Genomic DNA, 15,996 nt, shown 5'->3' with positions numbered 1-15,996 from the left:
GAGTTCAGGAGAATAGGTACGATTGTGTATGTTCAGCAACAGGTCATAACCGCTAAACGATTTTTAAAACGTTTAATAACACAAATGCATTACATACAGTTATATACACCTACTAACATATAAAACACAGAGCTTAAAAATAAAAGGAATAAAATCAGAAAGTTCTTACTTAGTGAGCTGAGCAGTCCATTTGAAGCATGAAGAAAATAGTCCAGTTTAAAAGTAGGCATTCAGTTTTAAAAGTCCTTTGTACACTGCAGGCGCTGGCTCTCCTTAGCGCCTGCTTAGACGTTCCTTAGTCGATGGAATTTGGAGAACTGGGTGGAGTTCCTTGCAAACGCTTTTTACTGACCAGAGTTTTGGGGCGGTCACTACCTGGAAAGTAGGTGTGTTTGAGGCAGGGTTACCTCCTGGCAGGCAGGTTGCCACCCACAGACTCAGAGCAAGGAATGTACCCATTTATTAATAATTTGTGTGACTCGGCCCAGGAGTGGCGTATCGCAAATCCGAGACTATATTCGTAAACTGCTCGCGACCCTCTATTAAACGAGGTTATGCATGCCTAGTCTGTCGCATTCGCTCTACGCAGGCCGGATAAAGTGGATTCTCTGTTGATTCCTGATAGCCAGAAAATTATAAATCATGTGAGTGATAGAACTGATTTCTGGGTATCAGGAAATGTGTTGTCTTTCTGTGCCAAACCCATCTTGAATTATTAATAAAGTAAATGTTCCCATTGTGTGAAGCTATAAGCTTGGAGGGAAATTTGAAGTTCAACCAGTTTGAGCTGGTTTGGTGGAACATGAGCTATGTGACCAAATGGCTGCTCCCCAGGTGGTCTGGCCACTTGTGAATTCTTTCCTGACCTGAACAGGATGTGGGGGAGGGCTGTACTCCTGCCATGCTCTCAGAAGAGGAGCAAAGAAAGGCATTTGTTATTCTACCCAGGGCTGACAGTAACTGTGTGGGGCCATACGAAAATCGTTGGCGTTTACGCGCACGACTTTCCGTAATGTCTGTCACACCATGTTAAGGAGAAGGCCCCAAAAAATGTTATGTTCGGAAACTTGAAGTGGTTTCCACCAAAAAGGCTGGGCATGGTAGCTTCTTGGATTGGTGGTTGTGTATTGTGTGGCATAACGGTTGGTCTCAGCCACAATTAAGTCGTAGAGACCAGCAGTGATCAGGAAAAAAAAAAATTCTGTCACTGCGGTGGGGCGGGTGAGGGTTTGGCCCGGTGATCAGAAGCCCGCAGGGGGCAGATTAGGGCCTGATCTGATGGATAGGAGTGCTAGGGGGTGACGGGAGGTGATTGATGGGTGTCTTAAGGTGTGATTAGAGGGGGGAATAGATGCAAGCAATGCACTGGGGAGGTTATCAGGGGGGGTCTGAGGGCGATCCGAGGGTGTGGGTGGGTGAATGGGTGCCCGCAAAGGGCCAGATGAGGGTCTGATCTGATGGGTATGATGGGTAGCAGTGACAGAGGGTGATTGATGGGTGATCAGTGGGTGATTAGAGGAGAGAACAGATGTAAATAATGCACTGGAGAGGTGTGCAGGCGGGGTCTGAGGGTGTGGGCGGGGGTTTGGGTGCCCGCAGGGGGCAGATGAGGGTCTGATCTGATGGGTAGCAGTGACAGGGGGTGACGGGGTGATTGATAGGTGATCAGGGTGTGATTAGAGGGGAGAATAGATGCAAGAAATGCACTGGCGAGGTGATCAGGGCTGGGGTCTGAGGGCGTTCTGAGGGTGTGGGCGGGTGATTGGGTGCCCGCAAGGTGATTAGAGTGGAGAACAGGTGTAAATGCACTTGAGAGGTGATCTGAGGGCGGGTTTATGAGCGATCTGAGGGTGCGGGCGGGTGATCAGGTGCCCGCAAGGGGCAGATGAGGGTCTGATCTGATGGGTAGCAGTGACAGGTGGTCACGGGGTGATTGATGGGTGATCAAGGGTGATTAGAGGGGAGAACAGATGTTAATGCACTTCGGAGGCGATCTGAGGGCGGGTGTGCGGGCGATCTGAGGTTGTGGGCGGGTGATCAGGTGCCCGCAAGGGGCAGGTTAGGGTCTGATCCGATGGTTGGCAGTGACAGGGGGTGATTGACAGGTGATCAGTGGGTGATTGACAGGTGATCAGTGGATGATTACAGGGAAGAATAGATGTATACAGTACACGGGGGGGGGGGGGGGTCTGGGGAGGATCTGAGGGTGTGGGGGGTGATCAGGAGCCCCCAGGGGGCAGTTTAGGACCTAATCTAATAGCGTTGACAGATAGTGACAGGGAGTGATTGATGGGTGATTGGGTGCAAACAGGGGTCTGGGGGGGTGGGCAAGGGGTTAGGGGGTCTGAGGGGTGCTGTGGGCGATCAGAGGGCAGGGGGGGCAGGATCAGTGTGTGTGCGTGTGTGCTCACTAGGGGGGGCTGCCTTCTGCCCTGGTGGTCCCTCGACCACCAGGGCAGGAGGCAGCCTGTATAATACGCTTTCTATACATTACAAAGCATATTATACGCTTTCATTGCGGGGGTTAACAACCCGTCGTCGCTGCTAATTGGGCGGCGGGTTGACGTCGCGGGTGGGCGGAGCCTATTGCCGGCAGATGCGCGCGATCCCCGGCCAGAGACTGCAGAATGACCCGCCGCCGATGGGCATTAGGCGGTCGTTCTGCTCACCACTTTGCCGCTGCCCATCGGCTGTCGGCAAGTGGGTAAAGGGCCCGGAATGACAAAAGTTACAGCTAAGTTTTCTATTATTGTAAGTAAATAGAGCTAAAGATGGATTGTCAAAAGTCTTGTGCACCTGTTTACCTCGATAGGTGATTTATTGTAGCATGATTTTTCCTTTACATTACTTCAGTTCCTTTTTTAAATATTTTTCTTTCTACTTGCAAAAAACTCACGTATTAATTTAGAAACATGCAAGATTTTTTCATAATGTGGAGTGTTTTGCAGAAAATGGCAGCTACAAATTATCACTTACTAGTTATATTCTCCAGTACGGCTGCTGATAAATAATCAAAGCAGCCTACACACATGTATTCTATACAGCTACAGTTCTCTGTTACCAAGTTACTAGTGTGACATGGCCATTGTATTAGGCATAAGTGAAAGCAGTTTTAAATGATGTATGTTCCTGTAGATAGTGCTTGCAGACAGCTATAACTGAACTGAAGGTTTTGGTATAGTGTTATACTCCATACATGCACACTGGATGCAGGCATACATGCATGCTATTGAACTTTAACCACTTTCTTCTATTGATCTGCATGTTATCGTCCTCTTGCAGAACCATAACTGAATGGGCTGAATCCCGTGACCGAGGGTATGGTAAATTTCAGGTTGCTAAGATGGAAGACTATACTTTTAATGACTTGCATATCAAAATTGGATACCCTTATCTGTACTGCCATCAAGGAGATTGTGAGCACATTGTAACTATCACAGATATAAGGTAGGTAATGTAACTGGGAGCTGACTTTGCGGCTAAAGTACCTAAAATACACCTTGCACACAAACAATAATCTAAACGCAGATACAGTTAGGACCATAAATATTTAGACAGAGACAACTTTTTTCTAATGTTGTTTCTGTACATTGCCACAATGCATTTTAAAGGGAAGGTTCAAGCAAAATAAAAAAATGAGTTTCAATTACCTGGGGCATCTACCAGCCCCATGCAGCCATCCTGTGCCCTCGTAGTCACTCACTGCTGCTCCAGTCCCCCGCTGGCAGCTCGCCGACCTCGGAGGTTGGCGGGCCGCATTGCGTACATTTTTACGCATTCCTGCTAGTGCAGGAACATTAACACATACATTTTTACGCGTTACTGGTTCAATGCGTACATTTTTACGCATTGAACCACTAATGCGTAAAAGTGTATGTGTTAATGTTCCTGCACTAGCGGGAATGCGTAAAAATGTACGCAATGCGGCCCGCCGACCACCGAGGTCGGCAAGCTGCCAGCGGGGGACTGGAGCAGCAGTGAGTGACTACGAGGGCACAGGATGGCTGCATGGGGCTGGTAGAGGCCCCAGGTAAGTGAAACTCATTTTTTTATTTTGCTTGGACATTCCCTTTAAATGAAACCGCTCAGATGCAGTTGAAGTGCAGGCTTTCAGCTTTAATTCAGTGGGGTGAACAAACTAAAGCATTTTTAACGCCATCCCCTCATTTCAAGGGCTCAAAAGTAATTGGACAAATGACTCAAAGGCTACTTCATTGGCATGTGTGGACAAGTTCGACTGTCATTATGTCATATGCAATTAAGCAGACAAAAGGGTCTGGAGTTGATTTGAGGTGTGGTGCTTGCATGTGGAAGATTTTGCTGTGAACAGTCAACATGCGGTCAAAGGAGCTCTCCATGCAGGTGGAAAAAAATCTTCCTTAAAGCGGACCTGAAGATACGTGAAAACAAAATTCTTGAATGGCCAAGTGAGTCATTTTCTCTTAACCCAATTGAGCAGGCATTTCACTTGTTGAAGACTAAACTTCGGACAAGGCCTTCAAACAATCCGCAATTGAAAGCTGCTGCAGTAAAGGCCTGGCAGAGCACTAAAAATGTGGAAACTCAGCATCTGGTGATGACCATGAGTTCAAGTCTTCAGGCTGTCATTGCCAGTAATGTGTTTTCAACCAAGTATTAGAAATAAACATTTTATTTCCAGTTATTTAATTTGTCCAATTACTTTGAGCCCCTGAAATGAAGGGCTTGTGTTAAAAATACTTTAGTTGCCTGCAATAATTTTGTATGCAATAATTTTGTTTACCACACTGGATTAAAACTGAAAGTCTGCACTTCAACTGCATCAGAGTTTCAGTTAAAATGTATTGAGATAATGTACAGAACCAAAATAAGAAAAAACTTGTCTGTGTCCAAATATTTATGGACCTAACTGTAAGTGAAAAAAAAATATGTTTAGTATTATGCCCCTCCATGTACGAGTGTGGCCGCACTTGTACTGCATTTGTGCCGCCTGCGCAGTAGCATGGAGCAACTCGTGCACAGGTTTTTTCTGGCTTTGTGCTACTGGGCAGTTGTGAACCAACTGGCGCCTTTGCAAATGCAAGGAAAGCGTCTAAGCCAATGGACATGCACAGAACTCTCCTGACGACGGGAGCACAATCACAGAGGTTTGTTTACATGACTGCACATGCGGCACAATGGAGGCCATCCAGAGAACTTAGAGGGAACGACTATGGGGAGCTAAAAAAAAAAAAAAAAAAGCCCCTGGTAAGTAAAAATCTATTTTTTTAGATGCCTCCCAGGTAGTGCTTTTGTAAAGAGTAAAGGTAATACTGAGAATTGCCCGTAGGGAGATGGGGTACTTACCATGATGGGGGGGGGGGGGAGCCTTAGGATACCAGTGAGACTTCCCCCGTCCTCTTTAGCCTGGGGGGATCCAGCACTGGCTCCCTCAAAATTTCCTCCGACAAGCACTGCACAGGCACGGCAATATTTATCTGTCCCAGCTCCAGCGCAGTAGCGGCTTTCTGATAGCCAAGCCAGATTGGGTCTGCTCTACTGCGCTGGTGCGAGTAGCCTGCACAGTAGAGCAGACCCGATCAGGCTTGACGTTTCCGCCTGAGACTGAACAGGAAGCTGTTACTGCGCCTGTGCTGGATCGTGGTAGGTAAATATTTACCTCGCCACTTTTCAGGGGGTCGCAGCAATGGGTTTTCGGGACAAAGGAGGATGGGGAAGCCTCATTAGCATCAAGAGTCTTCCCCCTCCCGAGGTAAGTATCCCCCAGAGCGTTTTTTTTTTTCCTTACACATTTTGCTTTAATTCCACTCTGATTTGAGAATATTTAGATTAGTGTGATTTCATCATGTCTTTTCAAAAACTGCTCCATATTTGTCTTCCCATTGACATTTTATGGGATTTATTTGCCTCCTTTTTCCATTTGAAAGGTTAATACACCATGATGACTGCTTAGATCGTAACCTGTATCCATTACATGTCCGGAAACACTGGTTCTATTCAAGAAAGTGTCATGTTTGCAAATTGTATATTGCAAAGTAAGTACTATTTATTTAAAATTAAATTTAACTCCTAGTTAAAACTGCAGCAAGTTCATCTTCTATGTTTTGACAGTTGTAGCATGATTGTATCTGCAATTCAATGCTTAGACTGTAGATCACTAGTTACAGTGGATCCAAAACATATCCACAGCACATCACTTTTTCCACATTTTGTTGTTAGTTTTATTCCAAAATGAATTAAATTCATTTTTCCTCAGAACTCTACACTCAACACCTCATAATGACAACATGAAAAAAGTTTACCTGAGGTTTCGACAAACTTATTACAAAATAAAAACACTTGAGAAAGCACATGCACATAAGTATTCTCAGCCTTTGTCTTGAAGCTCAAAAATTGAGCTCAGGTACAACCTGTTTCCCCTGATCATCCTTGAGATGTTTCTGCAGCTTAACTGGAGTCCACCTGTGGTAAATTAAGTTGATTGGACATGATTTGGAAAGGCACATACCTGTCTATATAAGGTCCCACAGATGACAGTTCATGTGAGAGCACAAACAAAGCATGAAGTCAAAGGAATTGTTTGTAGACCTCTGAGACAGGATTGTCTCGAGGCACAAATCTTGGGAAGGTTACGGAAAAATTGCTGCTGCTTTGAAGGTCCCAATGAACACAGTGGCGTCCATCATTCATAAGTGGAAGAAGTGCAAACCACCAGCACTCTTTCTAGTGCTGGCCAGCCATCTGGAGACACGGGTGGGGGTCATATAGGAGGTACAGGGGACAGAGATGGCACAGTGTTTCGACTTATAGACAGATTTAGGTTAAGAACAAACCTACAGTCCCCATCCTGTTCATTAACCAGGGACTTGTCTGTACAGTTAGCTAACATGCGGTAACTGAAAACAAAATGGAAAGGTGACTACTGAGTTAATGGTTGGCAGGGCCGGATTTGTACTTTTTTCCACCCAAGGCCCACTGTCACCAACCGCCCCTGAAATTATAGCTATCTCCTTCTAAAAGATAATCAGTTGTGGGATTCTGTGCATGCATGGATAAGGCTGCACACTTCTTGATCATGCTCCTATGGCTGGCAGCATTCTACTCACAGGAGCACAACTATGGAGGTGCATTTGTCTAGTGGGCAAGCTTTTGGATGGGCAGTTGGGGGACAGCTGCACAATGTAAAAGATAATGAGAAACCAAGCGACCTGTACAGTTATGAGGGGTTAAAAGAAGCCCTAGGTAAGTAAAATAGAACTTTTCTCCCATCTCAGGTATACTTTAAAGGAAACCTGAGATAAAGTATAAGGTTTTATACTTACCTGGGGCTTCCTCCAGCCACCTTTTAATCCATCTGCTTGATTGCCGTCCTTCTGATCCCCTCTATTCACCATCAGTGGAATCGGTGATCCAGCCCAGTCGTGCACCACTGCACATGTGTGGTCCCAGGCTGGCCGCATACACCCTCCAATCGAAAGCCCATGGCTGGTAGAGTCCTGCGCAAGCAATGTTGCAGTCTTCGCGAATTACGCATGTGCAGAACACTCCTGGCTATGATAGTGTGATTGGCTGCAGTGAATCACGACAGGGGTAGTTGGAGAAGTTACAGTGCCAAACTGTGGCAGAACAGCAATCAAGCAGATGGACTACAGGGGGCTAAAGCAAGCTCCCAGGCTGTGTCTACTGTGCACATCTGAGTAGGAGGCAAGGGAGCTCACATTAAAGAGTTCACAGAGTGACAACAGAAGAGACCACAACAAAAGACCGGTAAAAAAATCATCCCCTCTAGATATAGTTATCTTAGGACATTAGGACTTTTGTTTTCTAAAGGGGGGAGGGGACACACAATGAACATCAGTCAGACAGTACAGTAATTTCAGTGGTGTCCACTTACAGCCTGCAGCCTTTATCTCCCCTGCTGTCAGACCCTCTGGCATCCATCACACACACTGGAGGTGATCGCTGCGCACATGCACAGCAGAGAAACTTTTTTTTTTCAGAGGTGGGGAAGGGCATCACAAGCTGTGCGCTGCCTGTGCACACTAGAATTCCTATACATAAATCAACCCCAGCGGTAACGTGAGACCTAAGACCTTCACATCCACTGTTCCACTCCACACTCCTGGCTGGGCTCGGGGCTGGCTGACGTCACGTAGAATGTTACATGACTTGATTGACAGCGGGCAGAGAGCGATGCGTCCATTGCCCGCTGTATAGGAAGTCTGGCTAGCCACTGACACTGCCCAGGGTGAGACTTGGGAGAGAGTCTGTATGTAGGAAACTGCAGACTCGTTGCAGCTTTACAGTGCACCACTCGTAGCTGGCTTCCTCTGCCGCCTCCGCCAGCTGCTCTGCTTACACAGGCTCAAGCAAGACAGTCAGAGCGGGCGGCTGAGGACTTGCAGAGTGGGCGAGCGGTTCTTATGGCGGGTGGCAGGAGCAGTTAACCTGTCACCCGCTCCTCAGAATGAGGCAGATTCTGTCGCCCTAGTCCCTGGCCTTGGAGGCCTGCCCCTAAATCCGGCCCTGATGGTTGGCTGACAGCTGACCTTATTCCCTTTTATGACTGGTGGCAAGGAAAAAACAAATACTGCTACCGGTATAAAGGGGTATTATTATTATTATTATTATTTAGTGTTTATATAGCGACATCTTCTGCAGCGCTGTACAGAGTATATATTGTCTTGTCACTTAACTGTCCCTCAGTGGGACTCACAATCTTTTCCCTACCATAATAATTATTATTATTTCGTATTTATATAGCACTGACACTTCCTCAGCGCTGTACAGAGTATATTGCTTTGTCACTTAACTTTCCCTCAGAGGAGCTCACAATCTAATCCCTACCATAGTCATGTCTATTTATCATGTAGTGTATGTATTGTAGTCCAGGGCCAATTTAGATGGTAGCCAGTTAACTTATTGGTATGTTTTTGGGATGTGGGAGAAAACTGAAGTGCCCGGAGGAAACCCACACAGACACGAGGAGAACATACAAACTCCATGCAGATAGTGCCCCAGCCCCATAAGAACGCTAGGTCTATGCTACTTACGCCCCATGCTGCATACAATGTGGGTCACAGTACTGGAAAGAAGATGCAGTAGGACGGGCGCCAGGCCACCAAAGGTTTCTTAGAATGGTAGCAGGCAGATGCATTTTATACGTTTCTGTATGGAAGCCTTATGGGGTTAATTTTAACTGTGAAATTCTTCTGTTTTTTTCAAATATTTGATATTACTTTTAAATAGTTTTATAGCTATTTTGATAAGGTCACGCTTGCCAAATGTAGAAGGTAATGCAAAGCAGTAGAAAAGTAAATGGCTTCTGTCATACCTGATTTTAAAGCCCTTCCCAATTTTAAAAATGCTTGTGATAGTTAATTTTCAGTAATGAGAAATACCAAAAATTCTTGCACACTACTTGTACTTTTTATAATAAATGTATTCAAAGTAGCAGTGTGGCTTCTGGTAGGCTGCGGCTAGAAGCTCCTTATTGTCAGGAGAGTGGGAGTTGATTCCTCAGAACCGTGCAGATCACCTGACCACTTCTTTCCACTTTTGAGACAATGTTTCTGCTCAGTGTACAGTAAAGTGTACAACTTCCTGTCCCTTCCCTACTGTTTTTCTAAGGGCCACATGCACCTCTTATCACCCTACTCTGCCTGCAAAGAAACCATTTCTTGATGCTGTTTTTATTCACTTCAGTGTCAACGTACTTTAACCGAGGGCCGCTGTACAGGTGCTAGATTCTCTACCATGTTTACAAGACTTAGTGCATTCTGTTTGAATTCTGGATTTAAAGAGAATCTGTACTCTAAAATTCTTACAATAAAAAGCATACCATTCTATTCATTATGTTCTCCTGGGCCCCTCTGTGCTGTTTCTGCCAATCCCTGCTGCGATCCTGGCTTGTAATTGCCAGTTTTAGGCAGTGTTTACAAACAAAAGACATGGCTGCTAATCAGAGTGTGATAGGCTGAGAGGGGCTCAGTCTGTGACTCACACAGAGCCTGCAGGGGGCGTGGAGTGGGTGTGTATAGCTTCTATCCTATTACAAACAGAGCAGCACATTCCTTCCTGAGTGCCTGAGCCCGACAAAGCCATCAGAGGAAAGAAGATTAGATTATATAACAGAGATAATACAGCCACTGTGCAACTAGGAAAGGCTGCAGTAAGACGGACCACATTAGAACGTATAGCAGTGCTTTTCAACCCTGTCCTCAAGTACCACCAACAGTGCATGTTTTGTGGAAATCCACAGAGGCAGTTACCGTATTTTTCGGACTATAAGACGCTCCGGACTATAAGACGCACCTAGGTTTAGAGGGCAAAAAACAGGGAAAAAATAAAAACTAAACCTAGGTGCGTCCATGGTCCAGGAGTTGGCTTATAGACCTTTAACCCCCTCCCCCCAGACTTCTCTAGCTAAGTTACACTGCCCAGCTACACTAACCACTGCTGCCCCCACCAACTATACTATACTACACTACACTAACCCCTGATGCCTCCCCCACCCAGCTACACTACAGTGCAAAAACACCTACTTCCCCTTCCCCCTAACCTAGCTACACTAACTGACCACTACAACAACATTGAGCTCTCACCTATCCAGCCTGGGTGGCAGCTTCTTCTGTAACAAGTAGTGGTCCAGTGTGGGTATCCAGGCTGTACATCATCCTAACGAGGTCCCCGGTCAGTTGGCAGCAGCAGCATTGTCATCTGATTGGTTTCCACCTCCCGAGCGGCATAGCAGCAGCAGCTGTACTAATCTGCAATGTGTCTCCTCTGCAACGCTTGTCTAGTCCCCGCGGTGAGGCAGCTGCGTGGTTTCAAGTTTCCTGACTCGCTACGTGGCATAGCAGCCGCTGTTACGCCTTATGAAGCTGACCATTTATGCAAATCTTGCCGGCGATTATGTCCATGCATCAGCCCTGTGTAATTAGCGTGATCCGGGCACAGCAGGACACCCTCAGCCGCTATAACGTCAGAGACCTCCGAGGCTTCCGTACTGCCTTGGCTACTGGCGCCCTCTCATGACCTGCGGCGCACGTGCGGGGTGACATCATTAAACAGGACAGTACGGAAGCCTCGGAGGTCTCTGACGTTATAGCGGCTGAGGGTGTCCTGCTGTGCCCGGATCACGCTAATTACACAGGGCTGATGCATGGACATAATCGCCGGCAAGATTTGCATAAATGGTCAGCTTCATAAGGCGTTACAGCGGCTGCTATGCCACGTGGCGAGTCAGGAAACTTGAAATCACGCAGCTGCCTCACCGCGGGGACTAGACAAGCGTTGCAGAGGAGACACATTGCAGATCAGTATAGCGGCTGCTGCTATGCCGCTCGGGGAGGTGGAAACCAATCAGATGACAATGCTGCTGCTGCTGCCGCCGCCTGACCGGGGACCTCGTTAGGATGAGAAGCCTACTAGCAAACGCAAGCGCCCAGATAGGTAATATTTGCCACATTCGGACTATAAGACGCAGTAACTTTTTCTCCCCACTTTTGGGGGAGAAAAAGTGCGTCTTATAGTCCGAAAAATACGGTAATCAGCTTTGCTGAGACACTAATTGCCTCACCTGTAAAGGTTTGTGGTTTTCTGCAAAACATGCACTGTTGGTGGTACTTGAGGACAGGGTTGAAAAGCCCTGACTTCTGAGATAGAAGAAATAAGGCTGAAAATTTTGTTACAGAGTCTCTTTAAAGTGGACCTGAACTGTAAATTTCAAAAAACAACATTGGAATCCTTTTTAAAAATCATAGTCAAAAACTGTCCAATATATAATAAAAATATGTGAATAAAACTCATAATCTAAATAATTGAATTTATCCCCTCCCACCTGTGCCGTTGGATGCCGCGGCAATCACTTGATAACTCCCCGGCAGGCTTGCAGAGAATGCTGGGAAATCGTGTACGTCTGTAATGTGCTCGCGAGAGTTCTTGCAGGCATGTTTTGTTTACTATTTAGTGACGTCCTCAGCTGGCGTCTCCTCGGAAGGCAGAAGAAGGGGAAATGACAGGCAGAGCGGACTCAGTAAAGCAGACAGCGGAGGGACGAGAGAGGAGATTAGAGGAGGGAGAGAGAGCTGTTGGAGGAGGGACGGCAGACATCGGAGGGAAGGAGGCAGGAGAGAGCCTAGCAGAGTAGATGGTGGAGGGGGAGGAGAGGCTGGGAAGCACAGTAGAGGGACAGTGCTCAACAAAGAGCCCAGCAGACTCACGCCTGAGTGCACAGAGGAGGATCCCCCCTCCTCCCCCCTGCACTGCACAGAGCCCAGCAGACGAAGGAAGGGGAGAGGGGCCTCCTGTACCAGCGAACACAGCTAAGAGATGTGCTGTCAGACTCAGCACTCCCCCGTAGGTACATTGTGGCAGGCAGGGGGAATCCCCTTTGACATCATCCAGCTGCCCTGGTCTCCCCTATAGATAGCAGTGCAGAGGGAATCCCCCAAATTAAAACTCTAAATGCTCTGACCTGTATAGCTGCAGCACAGTGATGTATGACAGTCTGTTGTGACCTCCAGGAAGTAGAGCATTGTACACAGAGTGCACTCCTTTATCAGATGCACAGTGATGTGCTGCAGCTTTGGTGACATCAGTTTGAAGACCCAGTGGTTGTATCAGGATGTCTCTACTTCCTGGAGCAGAGTGCAGCGGCTATAGAGGACACAACAGTGATGTATGACTATCATACATCACGCTGCAGCTTCACAGGTCAGAGCTTCAGAGTGTCAATTTAGGAGATTCCCTCTGCAGCAGCTACCTATAGAGGAGACCAGGATGGTTGGATCACGTAAGTGGGGATTCCCCCTGCCTACCTACAGGAGAAGGGGGCGGGGGTTGGTTGACATAAAAGGGAATTCCCTCTGCAGCACCAACTACAGGGGACACCATGGCAGCTGGATCACATAAGAGGGGGTTGCCCCTGCCTACCATGCTAACTACAGGGGGGGGGGGGGGGGCAAGATGTGGTTGACATGAGAGGGTGTTCCTAACTAGGGTAGACCAGGGCAGCTGGAAGCTTGAGAAAATCAGCTGAAACAGCTTACTTTACATGTGAAGTCGTGTGCCAATACAGAGCAGCAGCCTTACAGTGTCAGTGTCCTGTGACAGCCTGGGCGACTGCTGATGACATCATGACACAGGGCTGTAAATCTCATTCAGTGGGCGTGAATGGGACAACTGTAACACCGCCCAGGGAATCTGACTGCACCTCCCATGGAGTGAGAGCTGCAAGATGGAGCCTGCCAGTCTCCAAAAAACCTTTTACTCAAAGTTGAATTGCGCAAATATATATATTTTTATATTGCATGTGACATGTGTTTTTTTTTATCTAATAATTAATTACTAAGGGATAAAGAGTCTCAATTTAGTGACTTTTTTTAGTTCAATTCCTCTTTAAAGGGGGCTATACCATCATGCTTTCTGATAAGCTATGAGTCAGCAGGGAGCCATGGCATTAGCAGACAGAGCAATCTACTTAAATACCTCCCTTAACTCCACCCACTTCAAGCTCCTGTGACTAAATTGGAAGTAGCTCAGACAGGCTAGTTGTCAGCAGCCAGCAGTGAGTCTATTTAACCAGTTTTGTGCGTAATCACTTTAGCATGGTACTTACAGTAGCTGAAAGTAAAGTAGAACATCTTGTATGTATGTATGTATGTATCATCCTACACACTTTCATTGCAATTTTGTAACTGTGTCTGCCACTAATGTTGTTCTCTGTTGCTTTAGGTGGGTGACTAACAATGACAGTTTTGCACCAGATGACCCTTGCTTCTTCTGTGATGTGTGCTTCAAGATGCTTCATTATGATAACGAGGGCAATAAACTTGGAGACTTTCTTGCATACGCCTATGTAGACCCAGGAACGTTTAATTAAAAAATAGAACATAGTAGCAGTAATGGTTTGTTTTACTGCATAGCAAAGGTTGCACAGATAAATTATAGACTCGTAATAAATATAAAACAGTGTTGCTGACTTCTAAGGGTAGCGCACATGGACCTTCGGCGACGTTCAGAATGACATTCATGTTTCAGCTATACAAGTGAATAGGGAAGTGGGTTGGTTCATTGCGATCTTATACATAGCAAGAAATATTGGCCACTTAAATATATTGACTGTAAGAGCACAATTGTATCAAAGCAAAAAGGAGATTATAGAATTCAACAACCTAGATGCTTTCCTTAAATCCGTGTCTTCATTAAAATCTCTCAGAAATACCAACTTGACGACAGATGCTCAGGTAAAGGTAATCCATCCAGTGTCCTTACACAGAATCTCTAGTCTCTACTCTGCTAAATAGAAGGGTTATTAATAATCTGGCTATGATGCATAAAACAATTAGTAGATCAGTTAGAAAACTAACAGTTGTTTATCAGTAGATGTAGTCTGGGTTTGGAAGTCATCTATTAATAATTATGTGCATGGGAGCCTGGGATATAATAAGCTTATTTCAGAATTAACAGGTGTGATACTTAATAGAATTATGATCCATATATGTGTAAGCCAAAAATGGACACATTATTTATAACCCAGGCTTTTACTTCAATCCAGTCCTCTTTCTACTTTGATTTGGGCATTAAAGCAAACCCCAAATTATATTCTTTTGTGTAGGAAACTCTGAAGAGAGTTTGATAACTAGCTGAGCAGCCACAGAAAACAAGTAGAACATGACAGACTTTTACCTCAGAAAGAAGAAGCTGACTTAAAATGCTATCATGTACTAATATACAAATGACTGGGTCCTGGTTGCCAATATTAAGATAAGCAAAAACTCTATATTAAATAGTAAACATTGTGTGGAACAGACCTCTTTATTTTGGGGAAGGAAGAGGCAGGTTTACTTTAATGGTAATTTATATCTAGTTATGTGGCATAATCACTGAGGACAACTGAATGTGTGTAATGTACAGTAGAACATTGGTGTATTCCTGAGAATTGTTAAGTATACTATCCACTCCTCCTTCATATAGGCAAAGCCATCAGACTGTGCAGTTGTTATGCTGGGAATACACAAAAAGTTTTCTTTCGGCAGATTTACTGACCGATCGATTTTTCAATAGTTTTCATTTTGTTTTGTTTTTTAACGATCCATTCACTAATTGATCAGAAAAACGATCACAATCAGATCGGACCTGTTGGAAATTATCTATCGAGCATCTATCTGCTGAAAAGACTGATAGTGTATTCCCAGCATAACTCTACTTGCTGGTTCAGTTTCCTGGAAACACACAGGAAGGATGAGACCTGATAACACTGTTCCTAGCAATGGCTTGCATCATATGAAGGTCTCACAGCATCGCAGGTCGGTTTCTGTTCTTGGTAAAAGTATGATAGAGTCTCTGAGTTTATTTAAATTCTACAATAGTAGATAGCTATTTGTTGAAATTCAACTGATTATGTTTGTTTCATGTTGTTGTTACATGCTGTACATATTCAGTAGCAGTATGTAGAAAGTATCCAAGACCTCAACTCTGTACACTTTTTGTTTTCTTGTTTTTTTAATAAAACATTTTACTTGTTCAGTATGTAGTAACTCAGCAGTTATTCCATGTGTTACTAGCTAAAATATAGTACATCAAAACAAAATTCCCTTTTGCCAAGTTCCATGTTGGAACTTTTCAGTTTAGATTTTATATGCACCACCCTGCACAATTTAGACAAACTAATCTGCAGAATAAAACCTATGGGCAGTTCTTGATGTTTGTTTGTACATCTGTATATGGGGAGGAAAGAGCTACCAGGAAGCTCCATCTGGATAAAAAATGTAATCTTGATTAATCTGAATCTTTTTCTCAGATGCAGTATATTACTACAGTATACAAAAGGTTCAAAAAACTTGATTGCCCTAAGCACATTCATTAACTCATTGACAAAATGTATTTCATAAACCTGCAACAAAAGACCCTTCAGATCAAACTCCAACATAGAATGTTCCTTAAAGAAATATAAAAAAACAAAGACACCTGTGGTCACAAGAATATGGTGCAGGATATGAAGAGCTGGAACTC

At 45.1% G+C, this 15,996-nt stretch overlaps 1 protein-coding gene across 2 annotated transcripts in view; it reads left to right on the top strand.

The window, feature by feature from the left end:
* SNAPC3 (small nuclear RNA activating complex polypeptide 3) overlaps window positions 1–15,681 on the top strand; it is a 119,720-nt gene extending 104,039 nt beyond the window's left edge. For both annotated transcript variants that reach the window (XM_068234863.1, XM_068234854.1), the window contains 3 exons: window positions 3,283–3,447; window positions 5,907–6,014; window positions 13,717–15,681. In XM_068234863.1, coding sequence (XP_068090964.1) covers window positions 3,283–3,447; window positions 5,907–6,014; window positions 13,717–13,864 — 421 coding nt within the window. In that variant the 3' untranslated portion in view covers window positions 13,865–15,681. The remainder of the gene's footprint in view (window positions 1–3,282; window positions 3,448–5,906; window positions 6,015–13,716) is intronic.
* Window positions 15,682–15,996: the final 315 nt, after the last annotated feature.

The sequence above is a fragment of the Hyperolius riggenbachi genome, chromosome 1 (assembly GCF_040937935.1).
Source record: "Hyperolius riggenbachi isolate aHypRig1 chromosome 1, aHypRig1.pri, whole genome shotgun sequence".
Classification (NCBI taxonomy): Eukaryota; Metazoa; Chordata; class Amphibia; order Anura; family Hyperoliidae; genus Hyperolius; species Hyperolius riggenbachi.
This window is presented reverse-complemented; position numbering and strand designations above follow the sequence as displayed.